Source organism: Mirounga leonina, unplaced genomic scaffold, assembly GCF_011800145.1.
Source record: "Mirounga leonina isolate KUSES-001 unplaced genomic scaffold, KU_Mleo_1.0 Mir_101664, whole genome shotgun sequence".
NCBI lineage: Eukaryota > Metazoa > Chordata > Mammalia > Carnivora > Phocidae > Mirounga > Mirounga leonina.
Genome location: NW_023270175.1, coordinates 15,209,325 through 15,225,969, shown reverse-complemented (window position 1 = coordinate 15,225,969; position 16,645 = coordinate 15,209,325). Strand labels below are relative to the sequence as shown.

General features: G+C 37.1%; 1 protein-coding gene across 1 annotated transcript in view; it reads left to right on the top strand.

The window, feature by feature from the left end:
• TENM1 (teneurin transmembrane protein 1) overlaps positions 1–16,645 on the top strand; it is a 785,358-nt gene that overhangs the window by 526,363 nt on the left and 242,350 nt on the right. Inside the window, exons 9-12 of the mRNA XM_035008354.1 lie at positions 6,799–6,998; positions 8,099–8,309; positions 13,118–13,219; positions 14,536–14,730. Coding sequence (XP_034864245.1) covers positions 6,799–6,998; positions 8,099–8,309; positions 13,118–13,219; positions 14,536–14,730 — 708 coding nt within the window. The remainder of the gene's footprint in view (positions 1–6,798; positions 6,999–8,098; positions 8,310–13,117; positions 13,220–14,535; positions 14,731–16,645) is intronic.

Here is a 16,645-nt window from a genome sequence, read left to right as displayed (position 1 = left end):
AATCAGAGAATTGAGTCTTTTAAACAATAATATGTTCAACAAACAGATATACAGGGTCAAAATGCAATTCAAAATTAGTCTTTTAATTAATGGTGAGATTTTAACAAAACAATTTCACTTCCATCTGAGATGTATGTAATACTAGATGAGCTACTGTACTGGAATCTGAAGTCTTTCAGTGTCTGGACATAATTGTTTACACTTACACACTAATGTATTTCTCAAGTGTAATATTTGCTAATGGACTTTTCCACACAATCAGCTATCTATTATCAGTGTCAAGAAGGCAGGGGTATTTTATTTCTAAACATATTTTATTCACAGTTAATTCCCAAAGGCCTTTGTGTGGAGATGTTTCAGTTCTTCCTCCCACTAAACCTTGTACTGAAATGTCAAAGTAAATGATCAACATTACTAAGTAAATCATCAAAATTACCATTTTATTAATTCATCCAAACAATATTTACCAAGTACCTACTATGTACAAGGTTCATTCTTCCTTTTCTTTCTCCTGCATACTCCTGGGTTATAGAACTGAAATAAAAAGCATGTGTAATACACAATCTGGAAAATCTCTCCCTGAAGAACTGAGAGTTGAATACATATTTTTCTTCAACAGTTCATGTAAAGAAAATTATACATGGCTACTTAGATGGGAAGGGTAGGATAGGTTCTCACTGTCCCCTTTATATCTCTTGGCAGCTTTTGATCACAGGGATTAGGGGTTCATTTTACCTCCCCATTTTTTCCAAGCTCTGATACTCTAAATTTCATAATGATCTGTTAACTGTGAAACAATTATTATGTTTGAAGGAACAAAAGGAAGATGGTACTTAAGCCATGAGACACACACTAGGACTAATCCAGGTGAAAGACCACACCAAAGGTTATTTGTTGATGTCTTTTGAGGATTTTGAACGTGCTATAGGATGACGTGAGGGGCAAATATGATCTTAAGGCATGTTTCTTTTTCATCCCTTTGGACAACATTCCCTTCAGTTAAAAAAGCCGGTTATCTTCTTAGCTTAGATACATTTTATGGAACTTGCAAATCCCTTAAAAGACTGCTAAGACTGCTGTTACAGACAACACCACAGCCTTTAACCTGGTCAGTTTTACATGAGGACCTGATATTAGAATCTTTTTAATGACTGCATGTCAGTATCTTCTACTCATGTTTCACTGAGTTTTGTGCAGGATCATTAAATCCAGTCTAGCTACATCAAGTAGAAAAAGTAAATACATGTATATGTCCAGCCTAGAGTTACTTACCCCTGTCTTACAAGGACAATGTTGTTAATAATTATGGTCTTAGTATTCAGGTATGTGTCTGAGTCTAGAGATAACGAATCCTTGGTTTAGTCGATACAGCCACTGTGCACAGTGTCTGTCACCAACTCCGGGCCTCTGTATTTACCTTCCAGGTAGCTTGACCTTTTCCTTTTGAACTAAGCAACCGTCAGTTAGCTTGCCATCCTTCCACACGGCCTATCTGCCATAGGTTTTTACCACTCAGCAGTTGATGCCTGTGTTGCAAGCTATAAAGAGCGTGTTTAGCTCAAACTAAATTGGGGGATATTGGTGGGACTGTGATAACAACAGCACTGCACAGTTTGATCGGATCCGGGGCTGTCTGCTCTTCCTCTTACATTTCTGCAAGGGAGTGCTCCGCTACTGGAGAACACGCTCTTCCTGGACCTTCCAATAGGGCTGTAGCGGTCTGAGTGATTAAATGACAATTAAACATTCAAGTGACAGAATCCGGACCTTCGTGCTGTATTTGAGCCCTGCTGCTGACACTTTGCAGATGAGGGCTCAGAGTCCATGTTAAGTTTGGACAAAATGATTCCACTTCCTTATCCTGGCTCAGAATGTCTTCCTGAAATCACATTCCGTATTTTCTGCGGGTCATTTTCTTCTCTTTAGTTTTCCCCTTTGAGCTACATTAAGAAAAAAATGAAATAGTAAATTAATTAAGAGCCACTACATTGTAACCCGTAACAAATTTCGAGAGAAGATAAAATGGAGCAGGCTATTTAGTGGTGTAGATTGCTAGCAGGGAGACATCCCCCTTTCTGATGTACTCAACGCTAAAGGTTAGAGGCTGAGAAATTTTCCATCTGCAAGCTGTGAGAATTTCTCTTTAATACCAAATTGCGGCAACTCTCTTGCTATGCTATTTTTATTTAAATTACAGTCCACATGTTCATTCATGTTGTCATGTCTCTTCATCTATCTTGTTTTAACTGTGATACAGGCTCTCAAAGGGTAAGACCATCTTTTAAAATCATTTTTCTAAATGATTTAGTATAGATGCTTCAGATATTTACTAACGCTAGTAACCAGGAAGCTCCAACAACACAACTTCACGAGTTTCTTTTGATTTAGTGAATAACATTTAAGTAGCCTCATTATGCAGTATATGATGCTATAAAGTGCAGAAGGAAGACATGGTGTAGCATTTGGTAAGGCTCGTATATAAAGGTTAATGTCCATCAGCCAGTTTCGCCCTGATTTTTTAAAAAGACAGTGTCGGCATTCATTAAAGGCTGTTTGTAGCCCCTTTAAAATAGTGTTTGTTGAACCTAATTTTAAATTATTTTCGGGGCGCCTGGGTGGCTCAGTCGTTAAGCGTCTGCCTTCGGCTCAGGTCGTGATTCCGGAGTCCTGGGATCGAGCCCCGCGTCCGGCTCACTGCTTGGCAGGAAGCCTGCTTCTCTCTCCCTCTCCCACTCTCCCTGCTTGTGTTTCCTCTTTCGCTGTGTCTGTCAAATAAATAAAAATCTTTAAATAAAATAAAATAAATAAATAAATAAATAAATTATTTTCTATTTATAATAGTGTTTGAACCACCAAATGATGCATTTTAAGAAGTGATAAGAGCCCCTGACGAGGATAGCGATTGAACAAACTGAACATTAAGTTGAGAACAGAAGTATCCACATAAACACGGTCTGTTAATTGTCTGCTCTTTGAAGACATCTGTCAGCTCTAGGACCCTAAGAGTTAAATGCATAATCAACACTTTGGGGACAAGACCATTCTGTCTCACATGGGAAAAAGTAACTTTCAGTGAAAAATAAGGTCCTCAGTTGGTCATTTATCATCTCAAAGGGCATATTTTATTATAAATGTCAATTCCACAAAATTATGTGTCCTGTAATACATAATTATGTTCAAAATTGCATTTAAAATCTATTATTAACAGTTAACAGTGAACATTCTTAAAATAGTTATTACTCTTGGCCTTAACACAAAAAGCGATAATGGAGGTATTTTAGGGAGTTAAAAGCTAGAAGGCATTGGCCTCTGAATAAAGCCACTGCAGGTGTGTTTCTTAATGGGCTGTTAATTTTATAGCAAATGAACAAAAGGACAGAGACCATGTGTGTTTTTAAACTGTGTTTGGTGTGGAGAAAGAGTTGATGGCTGAAAAATATAAAGGCAGTACGAAATGAGACCAAATTGAATTTTCCTTCTTGAAGTGTGATCCTTGTGGCTTAAAACCAAGGCAAACTGATTCTTGCCCCTACTCTTCTATCCCTTCCCTCCCCACCACCACTTAACAGAGAATTCCACAGAAACATATAATAAACTAGCACATCAGAAATAATTAGAAAATATGATGATAAATAATAAAGATCTGCTTGTCCAAACTCGACATCCTCTCACACTAACCAGCTCCTTCTAGGTTTCTTGTTTTTGCTACTGGTATTGTCTGAGTCCCCCGAACTCAACGACCATGGGGCCAGTTTTGACCCTTCCTTAGCCTCCATACCTAGCATCCCAGTGTCCTAAGAACCTTGCTTTTCAATACGTAGGCTATGGATCATGCAACATGGGCATTACTTGGGAACTTGTGAGAAATATCCGACCTCAGACCTACTGAATCATAATTTGCATGTTAGCAAGACGTCCTTCCTTAAGTACATTCAAGTTTGAGAAACGCTGCACTAGAATCTTCCTTTACATTGTCTTCTTTCTTCTTTGTTTTTTTTCTTCCTGAGAAAATAACTTTTATTATTATAAATCAGTCTTTTTATATTTTAAATATATTTTTTGGTAAAATATATGTCTTCAGATTTTACTTTTTAATTCAGAGTGATGACTCTTGCCTTTTAACATAAGCATTTAGTTCATTGCTCTTTATTTTATTATAATTTATCTTCCATCTTCTTCACGTTTTCTAATTGATCCATCCAGCCTGTGCCTTCCCTTTCTTGCCTTAGTTTAGATAAATTATCTTTATCTCAGTATTATTTTCTCTATGCTAGCTTGAAAAATAGATTTTTATTTTTTAGTATTTATGCTTGAAAGTACAATAAGATTTTTTAAATTTATAATAATCTGAAGTTCATTGATATTTGTATCATTCTTTAGAATAACCCAGTTTTATACTTCCTCAATAATATGTGATTTTTTTAACTTTATTGAGCAAAAATTGACAAGTACAATTGCATATATTTAAAGTATACAATGTGCTGATTTCATATATCTATACAATGTAGAAATGATTAAAAAGGTCAAGATAATTAACACATCCATCACCTCACATAGTTAACATTTTGGTGTGGTAAGAATGCTTAAGATCTACTCTCAACAACATTCAAGTATATAATACTGTATTATTAACTATAGTCACCTTGCTCTACGTTAGATTGTCAGAGCTCCTCTTATAACTAAAAATTTGTACCCTTTGACCTACATCACCCCATTTCTCCCTCCCTCCAGCCCTGGCAGCCAATCTAGTTTCTGTTTCTATGAAATTGGCTTTTATTCTTTTATAGATTCCACACATAAGCGATATCATGCAGGATTTGTCTTTCTCTGTCTGGCTTAGTTTACTTAGCATAATGCCCTCCAGATTCATCCATGTTGTTGCAAATGGCAGGATTTCCTTTTTTTTTTTTTTTTTGGCAGCTGAATAATATTTCATTGCCTGTGTGTGTACATATATATACACACAATGGAGTATTTTATACATATATGTATTGTATATTGTGTGTATATATATAATATACACATCACATTCTCTTTATCCACTCTTCCATCAAAGGATATTTAGGTTCTTTCCATATCTTGGCTATTGTGAGTATTGCTGCAGTGACTGTGGTGTGGATATCCCTTCAGGATTTTGATTTCAGTTCCTTTGGATATATACCCAGAAGTGGGATTGCTGGATCATATGGTAGTTCTATTTTTTGAGGACCCACCATACTGTTTTCCAAAACAACTGTACCATTTTGCATACCCGCCAACAGTGTGTAAGGGTATAATGGTTCCCTTTTCTCCACATCCTTACAACATTTGTTATTTCTTATCTTTTTGATAATAGCCAGCCTAACAGGGTATGAGGTGATAGCTCATTATGGGTTTGATTTGCATTTCCCCCAATGATTAGAGATGTTGAGCACCTTTTCATATACCTATTGGCCATTGGTATGTCTTTTTTGAAAAAATGTTCAAGTCCTTTGCCCATTTTTAAATTGGATTATTTGCTTTTACTATTTAGTTGTATGAATTCTTTATATATTCTGGATATTCAACCCTTATCAGATATATGGTTTGCAAATAATTTTCTCCCATTCTGTAGGTTGCCTTTTCAATTTATTGATTGTTTCTTTTGCTGTGCAGAGCCCTCTAGTTTGATGTAGTCCCACTTGTTTATTTTACAGTTGACTGGAATGGACTTATCCCATGTGAACTGTTGAGCCCACTGTAAATTTAGGTATTTATGTCATTAGACCTGAATTATTGCTCCATAATTCTCTATCATCCCTGTGTTTCCCTGCTCTAAATCATCCTACCCTCTGCTTCAAGATTAGTCTTTCTAATGTACCCAAATATTTCCCCTCTTCTTAAAAACCTTTAATGGCTTTCCATCCTTTACTTGATAAACCCTCAGGACTGGCACTCAAGGCCCTATGATGCCATCCTTTCCCTCCAGCCCTATCTCCAACTGCTCCTCTCTATAGGCACATGCCCTACACCATAGCTATAGAAGTTTCTCTCCTCTTTGTTTTGGTACAGAGTTCCTTCCCTGTGGAACATTCTTCTCAACAGCTCTGTTGAAATCTTCTCCCCCCTTTAAGGCCCCTCTTCAGTACTACTTCCCATAAATACCCTTTTCTCATTCATTCACTCATTGAATAAATATGTATGGAGCATAGACTGCGTACATTCTTCTAGTTACTGGGGATAAAGCAAGGAACAAAACAGCCACAGCCTCATGGAGCTTATATTCTATTGGGAGAAAATAGGCAATAGACAAGTAAAACATGTGGTTTCTTAGGGGGTGATAAGTACTAAGAAGAAAAATAAAGGATGTTAAAAGGCATAGAGACAGCTAAGAATGAGGAGTATCCTCCAACCAAATACCCTTTACTCCTTTGAATACCCAGAGCACTTATTTTCCTTTACAACATGGTTACTTGTACACGTGTCCTATTTCCTCTCATGTATTCAAAACTCCTTGAGCGCAAGAACTGCATCTTGTTCATCGTTGTATCTCCTGTAGCTACCCAGACCATGCTCACTAAATAGTGGTGAAAATGAATCAAATGATGGAAATAAATGCAATAGTAGTTCAAGAGAAGGAAGAGACTGGTACATTGGTTGGTTGTGGAAGGCTCCTTGGAAGATATTTGATTTGGGTAAAGCCTTGAAATACAGGTAGGGTAGGGAGGAAAAAAAGAGCTTAGGAAGTCATTTTGATGTATTTGTGGTGAAAAACTAAAAACCACTGCTTTATACATTAAGATTAATATCATGTGCAATTTTCTTTACCTCTAAAACCAGTGTTTCAGAAGGGACGGGCGATAGACACTGGAGAAGTTGACATTGGTGCACAGGTCATGCAGACCATTCCACCCGGCTTATTCTGGCGTTTCCAGATTACTATCCACCATCCTATATACCTGAAATTCAATATTTCTTTAGCCAAGGACTCTCTGCTGGGAATTTATGGCAGAAGAAACATTCCACCTACACACACGCAGGTATTTCATGTTATAGGTATTTCTTGACCCTTTTAGAGGGCGGTGGGATGAATAGTTCAGGGTTTGTGACTTGCAAGGTATGTGGGGGTCAAATGTAAAGGCAGACAATGTTTGTAATGGGCAAATATCCAAAATAATCACACTCAAATGAATGAAAAGGAAATGACATTGAGAAATAAGCAATAGCATTTAGCAGAACAAATTCAGAAAAGAAAGTTTAAGAAAATACTCTTAAAACTTGAATTCTGTTTCCTGGAACAGGATTATTGTGAGCTTTCCCTACCCCCTCATCTTATTTAGCTTTTGGGCCCACATCCCCCCTTAGCTGGCTCCATATGGCCTTGACCCCTTGTCCCAATGAAGAATGCAAAGCAATAAAGGAAATGAGTCCAAAAGGGAGGTTTTATCTTACAGGTAGACAATTTTTCTTGTTATTGTTAATAATAACTTAAATATGTAAAACCTCTATGGTTTACAAAGCCCTTCTATAAATGTTAGCCACCTGATTTCTCTCATTTTTTTTCCTTATCTCTTCCTTGCACGAACCCATTTGGGGTCCTGCTCCATCTAAGAAGTAGCATAAGGAATCATAATCATCAGGGGATTGCTTTTTTTTGAACAGATATGACTGTAATCCAAACCTTACCTTCTGGATGGGAATTCAAATGTGACTCTTAAAAAAAAGTCCAAGGAAATGTGTGCCATGTGCTTGTCCACTGATTAAAGGAAAAGAGGGGGTTCTTTGAATATTTAATTTAAATATGCTACCACAAAGGTAGTAAATTATGATGAATGTTCTCAAATTTTTGACTGTTTACTTGTTTTAAAAACTGTAAAACTCTTGAATTTGTAGAGAAGATCATGGTCACATTTTTGAGGGGAATGTGTGGTTCCAAATATCTTTTATCTGATACTTTAGTAGAATATCAAGATTCTCTTGCCTAAAGGTGTTTAAGTATACTTAAGAATGAATAATTTCTTCTTTCACTTGGCCTCCCTCAGAGAAGTATGAAGTGTGAAATAGGGCAATTGAAGTTAAAGTTGTTCATTAGTCTAGAAGTAAAAGTAGTGGCTCATATTTGTGTGTGTGTTTGTTCCAGTTTGATTTTGTAAAATTGATGGATGGAAAACAACTGGTCAAGCAGGATCCTAAGGGCTCTGATGATACCCAACACTCCCCTCGGAACCTGATCTTAACCTCACTGCAAGAGACCGGTTTCATAGAGTATATGGACCAAGGGCCTTGGTATCTGGCATTTTACAATGATGGAAAAAAGATGGAGCAAGTATTCGTGTTAACCACAGCAATCGGTAAGCTGCCTTGACAATTATTTTGAATTAACAGCAGAGTTCTAGAAAGAGATCAGTGATTAAAGTGATACAGATGTTGTGTAAACTCATTGCTCGTTCTGCCTTAAAGTCCCATCTTATATTGTTGTCATTAATGTTGTTTAAATGCTAAGATTTTTTAATGCTGCATTATTTGCTGCTATTGTAGGATAGTTGCCATGTACCTTTTTTTGTTTTCAAAAGGAATAATCACCTGGATAATCATATTACCAGGGCTGCATTGATGAACAACTTCAAGGAAGTAGGGAGTAAGCAAGAGAATCTCTGTTAATTCAAGAGCTATTAGAAAAGAAAAGGCAGTGTAAGACTGTTGAATCACAGACCTGTACCTCTGAAACAAATAATACACTATATGTTAAAAAAGTTTCCATCATTGTTATTGTCCCTAAGACTCTTCTCTAAATACTCTTAGGTTGTATTTTGAAGGCACAATGGTTCTAGAACCAGCTGTGCTAAAGAAGAACTGGACTGATGCTAGTTTTTCCACTTCAAGAGGCATTTATCTGCCTTTTCTTTTCTTTTTTTTTTATTATGTTATGTTAATCACCATACATTACATCATTAGTTTTTGATGTAGTGTTCCATGATTCATTGTTTGCGTATAACACCCAGTGCTCCATTCAATACGTGCCCTCTTTAATACCCATCACCAGGTTATCCCAACTCCCCACCCCCCTCCCCTCTAGAACCCTCAGTTTGTTTCTCAGAGTCCATAGTCTCTCATGGTTCGTCTCCCCCTCCGATTTCTCCCCCCTTCATTTTTCCCTTCCTACTATCTTCTTCTTTTTTTTTTTTTAAGATTTTTATTTATTTATTTGAGACAGAATGAGAGAGAGCACATGAGAGGGGGGAGGGCCAGAGGGAGAAGCAGACTCCCTGCCGAGCAGGGAGCCCGATGCGGGACTCGATCCCGGGACTCCAGGATCATGACCTGAGCCGAAGGCAGTCGCTTAACCAACTGAGCCACCCAGGCGCCCTCTTCTTCTTTTTTTTTTTAAAAAAAACTTTCCTCTAAAGTAATCAGAAAGGCTATAAAAATGCACTGATGACTTTTTCCCTGGAGAAAAACTCCACTGATTTTACATCTTCAAAAGACGTTATTTGTTAAATTAGAAAAAAGTATTTTAAGTCATGACACTATTTTGCAACGCTCACAGACTCAATGGAGCAGATTTAATAGATCTAGCTTTCATGATATTTTTCTGTCAAGACCCAATTTTGATAATGCAAAGGCCAATGAGTTATGAGAGGTTGAGTTTCTCCTCAGACATCAAGCAATTAGAAGATCTAAAATATTTGTGAAGATGTTCTCCCTTCTTGTTATCCTTACCACCAAGTTCAAGTTAAAACACTAACCCAACTATTAACCTTTCAAAAATCAATAGACCCAGAAACATGCTTGAAGTTTTTTTTCCCTCTCTTACTTCCTCCCAAAAAGAAGCTAACCTTTGAGATAGAATTCTTATTATCCAGATACCAAGCTGTCAGTATCATATGCAACAAAGTATTTGCTTTTTCCTTATGCTAGTCAGGCTTTTTTTACTTCTCCTGAAGCAACAGAAACACTTTTCCTGCAATTCCACTTAAAGAGAATCCAAGTAAATTTCTGAAAAAAAAATCAAAGGTATTAAGTTATTTACTCTAAATTCTCCCCATTATTTTTATGTTTTTTATAATTTATCCTAATTATAGTAAAAAGAGGCTAATATATTTGATTAAGCAATTTAAGCTTAGCATGATTTAACTATGCTAAAATGCTGTTCATTCTCTTTCATGATAATGTTAGAATCAGTTGATTGATCTTAACTATATTTGGTCCGCTACTAATAAGGGTCAAGACAGTATTAACAACCAACATTTATTGAATAACTAATATAGGTTAGCCGCTGGCCTATATTAATATATATTATTTTCTAGTAGTATAGACAGAGTTGCCAGTATCCCCTAATCTCAGCCAACCTGCTCTGTAACATGACAATATATACCATTTATGGAGTGCCATTCTGCTCCCAAGCACAGTACCAGACACTTTACATTCAGTTATCTTGTTTGATTCTCATCACAACCCTGATAACATAGGTGTAGTGATATTTATATAATAAATAAGGAAATGGAGGCTTGGAATGAGTAAATAATCTGACTCTCACAGCCAGCAAGTGGCAAAATTGAGATTTGAGACACCCAGTATGTCTGATTCCAAAGCCCATGCCCTTTATACCAAAATTACTTCATCAGACTATTCATTACCTTTAGTTCCTCCCATAAGAAAACCTGCCAGAAACAAAACCCATCCATCAGTGCAGATGCAGATACCAAGGGGCTTTAGACTCTGGAAGAAGAGCAGAGTTTTATGCATAGAACTTTAAAATCCTTCTCAAGTCTAATGAACTGTGGTCAAGGAAGCGATTCTGAAGTAAGATTAAAAAGATGGAAGGCAAAATTTCACGGAGGCCAATGTAAATAGAAAAACACATTCTTTTTCACCTCTGGTTACTTACGTGATCCTGCTGTAGCCATCCTCCTCCCAGTGTATCTTTCATACCTGGTGGAGGTGGCAGCTTCCAGAACCTCCCTATATTGCCTTCTCTTCTCGCTTGCATTGCTGGTGTTAAGCTCCATGCAGCAGTGTGGGCCCAGGGACAGATCTTAGATAAGTCAATAAGATGGAGGGATTTTTATTTATTTTGATAGCAAACTTTATTAAACATTTTTTCTACAATAGCTACATTCCCACAAGGCTGCTTCCATAAAGTTGTCAATAGGAGCTGGTGTGAAATTAAATTCAACTATATTTACCTTCGAAAGTGTCCTCTAGGGCCTCCTATTAACCATTCAGGGCAGGGGAAATCCAAATGTAGATCTAAAAAGTGCCACTATTGCTTGGTACAAGAAAGATGGATTAAGTAGAAAATAGAGAAATGGTTGTTCCATCTTTGAATGAAAAAAAACTCTTTGTGCCTTTTTATAATGACCTTTTAAATAAATTAATGATTTTATGAAAATAACTAATGTTTTAACAAGTTAAAAATGGGTAGCTCTTTGTCAAATGCTCCATTCCTGCCAGACCAATTGTAGTTCAGCAAATGCCACATATAAATTTCTTATCCAGTTCAGTTTTCAAACACAGGGATCAGAGAACAGATTATCATAAACCTGCAAAGAGCCATCTGATGTATTCACACGGGGGTGAGAAGAAAAATCTCCTCTGCGTGATAATAGGGTGGCTCTCCACACAGCCACTGGATTCATTCTCAGCTTCTAAGCATTCCCCAAATAAACTAGATACCACTTTCTTCCTCTTGCTTTTATTCTACCCAAGGTGGAACTCCAAGTCTAGATCAGAAGTTGTCTAACTATGGAAGTTTACTATCTGAAGCATTGGTTCGCAATGCTTTAAGGCAGTGAGCATCTGCAGGGTCAACTGAGGTTTTTGTTAGAATGTGGATCACTGGGCTGCATCCTTCAGATTCAGTAGATCTGGAATGAAGCCTAGGCATCTGCATTTTAGGTGCTTCCGGTGATCCTCCTGATACTGGTGGTCAAAAGGCCACAACTGAAGAAATGCTATTTCCCAACCCTCATTATAAATTCTCATAGTTGAGTAGAAGTTGCCAAAACCACTTCTTAGAATATCTCCTTCTAATTGGAAATAGCTTATGCAAGTGAAGCTAGACCAAGTAGATAATTTGGATTGAAAAGGAAAAACTGGTACATACGAGAAGTATGAGTTTAATGGGCCAGAGCATAAAATTCTGAATCCAAGAATGCTAAGTATGGAAAATTTCCAGAAGGAGTAATGAGAAGATGATTTAAAAAAGAAAATTGAAAGAAGAAAGCACACATACCATAATAGTTCATGGACTTGGAATTTGATTTTATTATACTCTCATACAATTTTAAACTAGAAATAATTTTGTCATTGTCGGAGCCTGACTTTTGTATAGCTTCATACCTTTTCAGCCAAGTTACTTACCACAAGACTTATCAAAGTTCTGTCTCACTGCACATCTTTATGTCACCAGAACTACCTGTGGGCACCTTCAAAGCCTTCTCGATTCCCCTGAAACCTATTCTTCTCTAAGAATGGATTGAAGGGAAATTAGTGGCAGAGAACTGATAAGCATTTACAGTCAAGAAAGCATTTCTCAACAAAATACTTAGGTTCTAATGCTTTTAGTGGTGTTGAATTTAATATGAACACTTACTCAGTCTCATAATATGAACACTTACTTTAAAAGCCTTCCATTGTCACTTATTAATGAAAATGAAATACTGATTATCATATTTAAGCTGTCAAGATGGTAGATTAAACATTTTAAGATGATAGAGAAGAAATTTTTTGTTTGTTAAAACCTAAATTTGAAAAATAAACAGTAGACTGAGTCTTTTGGGTTGCAATTTTAAGCCCATTTGCTTTTGATAAATGTCCTAGGATTATAGTCCTATAATCCTAGGACATTTTTAGCTTTGTCATGAATGTCTCATAAGAATACAATTCATCTAGACCCTTTATGCACTTTAGAGATGAGGTTGGTTTTTAGTTTCACTCTTGAATAGCCAATTCAGCAATTCCAGGGCCCTTTTAATAATTTGGTACTGCATGTGACATCTTACAAAAATCTTTGGCATCTGATTTTAAATAGTAAGTGCTCCAAGACAGCACAGGACAAGATTGTTACAAGCCCAGAGTTCTTACAATTTAAAAAAAAATTAAGGACACTACAGCCTGGAAGTTTGCTCATTTTTTTCCTTTTTCTCTCTATTACTAGAAATAATGGATGACTGTTCAACCAATTGCAATGGAAATGGAGAGTGTATCTCGGGCCATTGTCATTGTTTTCCAGGATTCCTTGGGCCTGACTGTGCGAGAGGTAATGTTGCTCTGTTACTCCAATTGGCTTAGGGAAATACATGTCATTTGAGAACTCAGGATCAGTAGCAATAGGAGGAGGAGGAGAAGGGGCAGTAGTAGCGATGACAAGAGCAGCAGTATCCACCCCACCGCCACCACCACCACAACCAAAAGTTGAGCACTTACCCTGCCAGACAGTGTTCTAAACACTCTGTTACCTCTTCAGATTCATACTTCCTGCAATAGCCTGGTGAGGTAGAGCTACTGTTATCCCAGTTTATTGGGCAAAGAAGCATCCTCGAAGAGGTGAAATAGGGTTACCTGACAGGTGGAATTTGTACCTAGTCGTCTGTAACTGCTTATACACACACCCATGTAAACTCAAAAGGACAGGCAGTCTCCGAACCAGTAAGTAGGCTTAAAAATTAAATACTGGCAAGTCAGAAGTTGAACTTGGCAAACTTTACTGTTTTCTAGACTTGCCCATAGTTTAATTCTTAAAAAGCTTTAGGTAAGTCACACTGTGTTTCCCCATAGACTTACAGTTATTACCGTAGAGATGCTTTCTGCTCTTTTTTGGTATATTCTCATAGTTCTCAGTCTGCTAATGCTTTAATCTCAGGTTTCCCAGGCACTCAGTTTCTTTAGATTAAATTCTGCTCAGCTGAGAATTCTATAGCACTTGCTGCTTCCCAGGAGCATGACAGGTCTTGCAAATATGGGTATTAGGAATAAAGATGATGGCTGGTATTAAAAATTGAGTAAGACAAAAGATGTAGGCCCTGCCCTCAAGGAGCCCATAGTTTTAATAGGGAGCCAACAATGACAAAGCAGAGTAAGTATTCTAATAAAGGTCTGCACACAGTGGCATGGGAGTAAACATCTGTCCAGCATAAATCTATTTAAATGTTCGACTTTTTAAAGATAGCATTTCATAATATGAATAACTCCCCTATTTATCAGTTTTTACATTTTTCATGTTTTCTTTCTAAAAGTAGCATACATCTGTTTGAGGAAGTAAAGCCATTAGAGAAAAAAACCCTAGCTTGAAATGATGATGATAATAATGATAATAATAATAATTGTTTAAAAGTATGGTGGGATCAAAAGCAAATACTCGGCATAAATTTATATTTTTATCACTTATCCTTACTCCACTACCGTAAGAGGAAAATTCTATTTGTAATCACAAACAAGTGCCTATTTAATAAAGGCTAAGACAGAAATAGTACAAATTTTTGCCTGAAATATTAGATAAGAATCAACAGAGAATTGCCCCTTTGGAGATTTTAAAAGCATTCTGAGAACACTACAAGTTCATTTGCCAACCTTCAGATTCGTGCCCTGTGCTGTGTGGCGGGAATGGAGAATACGAGAAAGGACACTGTGTCTGCCGAAATGGCTGGAAGGGGCCAGAGTGCGACGTTCCAGAAGAGCAATGCATTGACCCAACATGCTTCGGTCACGGCACCTGCATCATGGGGGTCTGCATCTGTGTGCCAGGCTACAAAGGAGAAATATGCGAGGAAGGTCAGAGCCCCATTTTCATCTCTTACTTCAGGCTTTTCTCTCTCTGAACTGTCCAAGTGTCACTGTGTGCTTCTAGTAGAGATGCAAGTCGTCTTTGCAAGCAGTAAATGTTCAATATGTCTTTAGTACACGGAGCAGAGGGCTGGAGTCAGGGGAGTTCATGTCTCTTCTGACAGTCTCTAATATTGACACAAGGCTGTGTCTGTGACACTCGCAGAACGGTAAGGGAAAATGGTGCTTCCCGCCTCATTTCTAACACTGTTCTATAACTTGGGAATTCCCATGTTGATGATATTAGGTGTTCATTCATATACTTTCGTTATTACACAGTACATTAGGCTACATCTTACTTTAAAGCACATGATAAAAATAATAATATATGCACATTTGGAACCATTTCGTTGAATGTTTTCTTTGGGAGCGATTTGTAATTACCATTATTATCATTGCTTTATATTATTCATTTTTACATACCTCATGCTGAAACTTGACCTCCGTGCCTAAGGAAGCCAACTTACCATTAATGAGTTTCAAGGCAGTGCCTTTATGTTACAATTCACCCCAAAGGAACCTTTATGCACACACGCACAAACATCGTTTGAAATGGCAATAGTTTTCTCATTTAAAGAGACACATTGGAAAATAAGTTTACTAGTAATCAGACCTTTTTCATGCTACATTCCTCAAATAAGACTGATTTCAGAAATAATATTAAACCATTACCATGGGAGATGGTCTCATCACAACTGTTGTTCAGGAAAGAGGCTGCTGAAAATGCACTATAATTGCTTTTTAAAGATGGCTCATTAAGACTATTACACAGCATTCTAAAGGGTTTAATCTCATTCTGCTCCAAGAGTTTAGCTTTCCACCTCCCATTAGCAATAGTAGACTTTTGGTGTGAAGACTGTATCTGTTCCAGTGCATGGCCCTGGGCCTAGACAGGGCACCAGAGTACTTCTGGAAATTGTTTTTATGGTGATCCAACCACAATCATTATATTTAAGTTGTAAATTTAGAGGTTATGTGGACATATGCATGTTCACCAAAACGTGCTGTCTCTCACAATATCTACAGTTGGCCATGAAAATGTTTGACCTAATTAATTTAGAGCCTTATAATTAAAATTTGGGAGCAGTTGAAAATGGCTTAGCTTACATTTCCCTTCTAGGGATCACTAAGAAAATCTGTAGAATAACCAAGATAGCAAGGAAGAATGCTCATCATATTTAACAGTATGAACTTGTCAAATACAGTAGAAAAGAATGTTTAAGTCAAACGTCACAGACTGGAAACTCACAGGCTGAATTGGGCTTATGGATGGATTTTGTTTTGTTCACATAGTGGTGATGGTGGTAATGTTTTTTTTTGTTGTTGTTGTTGTTGTTGTTTTTAATGCAGTCTACTTGCCAAAATTTAAAAATAGAGAAGTGTCCTATAAAAACCTCTCTTTTGGGTCTCTTGAACAACTGGAAAATCTGATAACCCTGGGGCCATGTTCCTACATGGTGATGATCACCTGGAACCAAGAAGCATCACTTTTTGTTAAACTGGATGCTTCTCCCAGTTCACTCCCAACACACTGGCTTCTTCTATCCAGTTCATCTCAATCATGTAGGCTGCCTGCTGGCCCATTCAGCCCTATGACTTCGTGCCTCTGATTTAAGTGACTTACATACTCATTGAAAGTGGCCTTTTAATAAAATAAACTATACTAAGTTAAATCTTATTTTACTTGTTAAAGTTGTTGTGTTTTAATATAATACAATGGCCTCCTTTTAAAACATTATTCCGTACTTTAGACTCTCACTCCAAATAATGAACGAAATCAAATTAGATGTACCTTTTCGTATTTATTTGCTGATTAGCACAGGTAGTAAAGCATTGTGCTGATGACCTTGAGATTTGGGGTTAA